General features: G+C 41.4%; 1 protein-coding gene across 1 annotated transcript; it reads left to right on the top strand.

Moving 5' to 3' along the window:
* The first annotated feature begins 4,219 nt into the window (after positions 1-4,219).
* Positions 4,220-5,348, top strand: LOC142748363 (beta-1,3-galactosyltransferase 1-like). The gene has a single exon (XM_075855454.1). The coding sequence runs from the start codon at positions 4,250-4,252 to the stop codon at positions 5,267-5,269; it is 1,020 nt and encodes a 339-aa protein (XP_075711569.1). The 5' UTR covers positions 4,220-4,249; the 3' UTR covers positions 5,270-5,348.
* Positions 5,349-5,934: the final 586 nt, after the last annotated feature.

Here is a 5,934-nt window from a genome sequence, read left to right as displayed (position 1 = left end):
CACCAGAGGCTACAGTTGATTCTGCGGCAGCATCAGACTTACATCGACTTACCTGCAAACGCCGATGCTGCTGCAGAATCAACTGTAGCCTCTGGTGCCGATGTGTCCTCGCTCGTCTGACACGATGCAGGACCTGGGGCAGGAAGTGAGTGACGTCACAGCGTGATCTCTCGAGAACACGGCTGTGTCTGCACTGCCAGAAGCTGGGCGTTCTGAAGAGAAGTGGATGATACTTCTCGTCAGAACGCCCAGCTAGTAAAAGAAGTAAATACGCCCGATGTACGCACATAATACACGCCCAGTTGGACTTTTGCAAGCCTCATTTGCATAAATACGAAAATGGTCATAACTTGGCCAAAAATGCTCGTTTTTTAAAAATAAAAACGTTACTGTAATCTACATTGCAGCGCCGATCTGCTGCAATAGCAGATAGAGGTTGTAAAATCTGGTGACAGAGCCTCTTTAAGAGGCTAATAAAAAAATAAAAAAAACATTGATATTTATCATTATTATTCTGTGTTTGTTGCCATTCCAATGAGGTCTCCTTCTCACAGACTTCAGATCAGACCAGTCTGGCTGCATCAGAAACTCCACCCACTTCTCTGTCTGCAATGGAGACCAGACAAGATAAGCCACATCTTTTTTGCAAGCCTGTTTCAGGTTTCCAGCTGAAAATGTAGGCATTTAGGTAAAGATGGACCCTAATTTTATATGATGTTAGCAAGAGTGTTTGTTTTAGCAGCTTGCAGACTTACAAATAATTTAGGGCTCATTTTCTGTTTTTCTTTCATTCAGTCCTAGGTTCAGTGTCCTTCTAAAGTCAAGGTCCGGTCACAAGAGGTCAAAAAGCAAGTCGCTCAGGGGAGTCTGAAACAAGGGAAAGCACAGGCAAGGAAACTCTAATTACAGACAAAGGCCAACTATCCCAGGCTGAACTAAATAAGGAGAGGGCGGGAGCTCAAGAACATCAGCCAGGCTTTAATTGGCCTGACGCTCCTGAGCACCTATTGGCTGCAGACTGCCTCAGTTTGCCAGGCAGGGCGACGCCCGAGCGAGTAACTCTCGATGTCCTGGAGACCAAGGGAGCCGCAGGCAGAGAGTACGTGACAGTATGCCCCCTTCTACGAGGGGCCACTGGACCCTCAACCCTGAACCAGGTTTATCTTGGATTGGGACCCAAGTCCTCTCCTCTGGACCATATCCTTTCCAATGGACCAGGTACTCAAAGTGCCCTTCGGGGGTGTTAAAGGCAGTCTTCCACTCATACCCCTTACGAACTCTAATCAGGTTATAGGCCCCCCGCAGGTCAAACTTAGAGAACCATTGGGCCCCCTGAACCTGATTAAAGAGATCGGGGATGTTTGCGGCTTCTAAATATGAAACACACTAGAGCGAGATATATATCCATTTCAAGACCCGAGACCATTGTTCGTGTGTGAAAGAAGTCTCCAACTCCCTTTCCCAGCTATTGTACCATTTTTAAACATCTGGTCACAAGTCTTGATGCCTTGTGACTTCCATTTTCCAAGGTCTAAGTCAACATTGGCTAATTCTAGAAAATCTATAGGGACATACGATCTGGCTATGTCTAAGGTGTCTGAGGCCTTCACGTGCATGTGTGCCCAACATTTCACAGTTGCTTTGTTGAGTGGAGACAATCCCCCTGGAAGTGGTAAACTTGCCAGTGGTAGGCATAATATGGCCTTCAGGTGCCTCGAGCCTAGGTAGGACCCCTCAATATGTACCCAGTGTTTTGAGATATCTTCATCCCACCAATACACTGCTTGCGCAGCTACAGTCGCCACGTAGTAACTATACAAGTGAGGAACACTCAATACCCCTGAGGACTGAGTCTTATACATGACCTGGGTGGCAATTCTCTGTATATTTTTCTCCCAGATGAAGGACATTAATAAATGTTGAGTGCGTTTAAAATATGATGCAGGAATCGAAATGGGGAGTGTCCTAAACAGGTATAACAGTTTTGGTAGAACCATCATCTTGAACGCCGCTATTCTACCCAACCAGGAGACCTCCACCTTCAGCATTCTGTCAATATCTGCTTGAATCACCTTGTTGAGTGGTATGTAATTTGCTTCGAATATTTCTTTTATGTTTTTTGGTCAGTCTGAGACCCAAATATGTTATCTCCTTCATGTTCCATACAACATTATATCTAGACTGGAGATAATGCAGGGAAGATTGGGAAATATTTAAGGGAAGAATCTGTGATTTCGTAGTATTAAGTTTGTATAGTGAGACTTTGCTGAAATTTAGTATGCATTCAATAACTGCTTCTAGCGAGGTCTCCGGGTTGGATAAAAACAAAATAACATCATCTGCGTAAAGTGATATGGTGTGGGTTTTTGACCCTATTTTAATTGTTAGTTGAGCCAACGGTTCCATAGAAAGGACGAATATAAGGGATGACAGTGGGCAACCCTGTCTGGTTCCATTTGTGACTTTAAAATCTTGAGATAATACCCCATTCGTGTAGATTTTTGCAGAGGGGTCTGAGTATAGGGCCTGTATAGCTGACATTATAGCCCCTGAATATCCCATTTTCTGTAGCGTTGCTAAGGCATACGACCATGAAATACGATCGAATGCTTTTTCTGCGTCTAATGCAAGCAAAACGGAAGGAATGTGATGGTGTTCAATGTGGTGTAGCAGACCAATGATCCGTCTTGTGTTGCCTGAGCCTTGTCTTCCGTTTATAAAGCCAGTCTGGTCATCTACTATAAGGTGGGGCAGGAGAGGGGCTAATCGGTTTGTGATGATGGAAGTATAAAGTTTCAAATCTATATTGAGTAGGGAGATTGGCCTAAAATTTTGGGGTTGATCATTGGGTTTCCCGGGTTTCAGTAAGGTGATTATTAAAGCCTCTTGATTCTCTTTGGGGAGAGAGCCGGACAATTGTGCTGATTGAAAAAGTCTGCATAAGTATAGAGAGAGAATATCTATAAAAAATTTATGGTATGCATTTGTGAGGCCATCTGGTCCAGGTGCTTTGTCCGGGGGTAGCTTAAGAATAACTTTATGTATTTCAGATTCAGAAAACGGGGCATTTAGACTATGTATTTGGTCCTCCGTTAGTTTGGATAGGGGAATGTTGTGTAGGAAATTTTGAATGTTGTCTATAGTAGGGTGCGGTACGAATGGGTCCGTATTTAAATTATATAAAGACTCATAAAAAATCTTATAACGATCGGCAATGTGTACCGGATGTGCAATTCGCAATCTCGCGAGGTAGGGTTGAGTAAAAAGGAGATTTTGTTTTTTGCCGCTGTTGTTTGGGACGGGAAGCTAATAGTTTACCTGCTTTGTTATTTTATGAATAATATCGAATTTTAATTTTGCGCAATGTTTTCTCATACTCAGAAACCATAGCTAGACGCAATTCTTGATGTAAGCTATGCAAGCTCTCAGCTTGTTGAGCTGATGGGGAGACCTTATTTAACGCTTCTAATTTCTATATTCGTTCCGTGAGATTAGTAATTATAGCCACACGTTGCTTTCTTTCGCTATTAAAACCATAGGCTTCATTAATCAAGTGTCAAGGAAAGATGGTCCCTCTAACAACCAATCAAAGTCTAGTACTGAGTACTGAGGAGGTATCTCAACATTAATAGAGATCCTAAATTTACATATAATACTAATTTATGCAAAAAAATACTAAATAAAATACGGTTAGGTAGGCTAGATGAAATAACTAAAGCTAAATATAAACAAATATAAAGAAGTGCACCGCAATGTTCTACTTTGTACTTTTGTATGAACAGACAAACTTTTCAAAGCCGTACATGACTTAATGTGTGGCCTACTTGATGGGCGGAATCTAAGACATCAGACAATATGTGCCTGCAGACTCCTTAGATGTAAATCCAATTTTGCCAGGGGCATAAGTATAAGGGGTGTAGTTGCAGTCGCACCCAGCTCTAGAGCTTGAGGGGACCCAAAGGCCATTCTGGGCCATAAAAAGAAACCAGTATTATTACAGTTTTTGCATTGGGGCCCAAGTGCTTCAAGTTACACCTCTGGGTTCTGCTCATCCTTATGTATATGTTATGACTAAAAATAAAAATGAAAAGTGGACCTGCTCTTTCTTCACATTATAATGTAGATTTGTGAAATTTACTGTTTAAGATTTATCATTGTATACAGCTTTTCCATGATTTTTGTTTTCTATTTAATATCTTTTGTTCTCTCTGCAGAAATCTTGGCGGGGTCCTGATCTTCAGAGGACAACATGACCGGCCGAATCTGCTCAGTGAAATTGTTCACCTTATTTCTGATGACTCTTATGTTTTTTTCTGGGTACTTATTCTGGTACGAAAAAAAAATTGAAATGGTCAGTAATTGGATTCAACAATCTGTAAAGTTACTGGAAAGAAAAAGACCTGTAAATAATTTGACTTGGCCAGCTTTCAAGCACCCACTGGCTCCTCCATACCCTTTTCCATACAAGTTTGTCATTAACCAACCGGACAAGTGCAAGAACCGGAACCCTTTCCTTGTTATAATGGTGTTTGGAGAGTCCCATGACCAAGAGTCTAGACAAGCAATCCGGGAAACATGGGGTAACGAAAAGATTTATGATGTTGATGTGGTCAGCATTTTTCTGTTCGGTCTTCCTCATGTTGCTCCTGACCAAACTCAGAGGTTGTTGGAGCAGGAAAGTGTTGTTTTTGGTGACATCATACAACAAGATTTCATGGACAAGTATTACAACTTGACCCTGAAAACCTTAATGGGTATGGAATGGGTGACAACATTTTGTTCCACTGCCAGCTATGTAATAAAAATAGACAACGACATGTTTCTTAATGTAGACTACTTAGTCCATCAAGTTCTTCATACAAACGTACCCGTTCGTAAAAATTATTTCACAGGAGCCATAGTTGCCAACACTGGTCCTCTGAGGAGTACGGCTTACAAGTGGTACGTACCTAAGGAAGTCTATCCTAATGACACCTACCCACCCTATTGTGCTGGTCCTGGATATGTGTTTTCAGTTGATATGGCAAAAAAGATCTATGATTTGGCCCAAGAAATCAGGGTCATCCCTATGGAAGATGCTTTTATGGGAATTTGCTTGTATGAGCTCCATATCCCACCCACTGAACCACCTCCAAATACATTTCACGGGACCAAACTTGAATATAACCTTTGCAAATTTAAGAAAGTTGCCATAGTTCACCATTATACTGGAAAAGAACTACAGACTGTATGGAAAGACTTTTGGGCTAACAGAACTCAGAAGTGCTAAGAAAATAGGGTAAACTTTAATAGAAACAATACTTAAATGAAGCAATTTTTGGGACAAATTTACATAAAAAAGTATTGAGAACTCCCGATGATGAAGAGACTTTTTTTTAGGAAAGTGCAACATATTTCCATTAAAGGTTCTGTCGTCTATTGACAACTTTTTTCTGATTTCCTATGTGGGTTTGCTGATCAAGAGGTTCTCCGGATTGGGACCCTCATCAATTATCTAAAGCTGGGAGCCATATTTAACAAAGTTCTGCACAGTCCTTTAGGACAGCTGATATCCATTAATTTCAATAGCTGCCATACACTGGTTGAAGGGGTTATCCGAGATTTTAAAATAGATGGCCTATCCTTAGTATAGGCCATTAATATTAGATTGGTGGGTTTCCGAGTCTCGGCACCCCAGCGGATCAGCTGTTTGAAGGAGCCGTACCGCGTGTATGAGCGGCACGGCCCCTTAATGGTTTACATCGATTTCATTTTCATTCGTACTTTCACAGGCTGTTACATTCGAAGTACCTCCTTCAAACAGCTCATTTAAAAGGAGAAATAAGCAGTAAAATCACGTTAAACCACACAAAGCATTAGGTCACATATCTGTATACTATCTTACATCAATTCATGGTGGAAAACTGAGTACAAGAGGAACATAATATTGTATCT

Source organism: Rhinoderma darwinii, chromosome 3, assembly GCF_050947455.1.
Source record: "Rhinoderma darwinii isolate aRhiDar2 chromosome 3, aRhiDar2.hap1, whole genome shotgun sequence".
Taxonomy (NCBI): Eukaryota; Metazoa; Chordata; class Amphibia; order Anura; family Rhinodermatidae; genus Rhinoderma; species Rhinoderma darwinii.
This window is presented reverse-complemented; position numbering and strand designations above follow the sequence as displayed.

Coding starts and splice junctions, on each gene's coding strand:
- LOC142748363 (XM_075855454.1), top strand. CDS start 4,250: ATGACCGGCCGAATCTGCTCAGTGAAATTGTTCACCTTATTTCTGATG.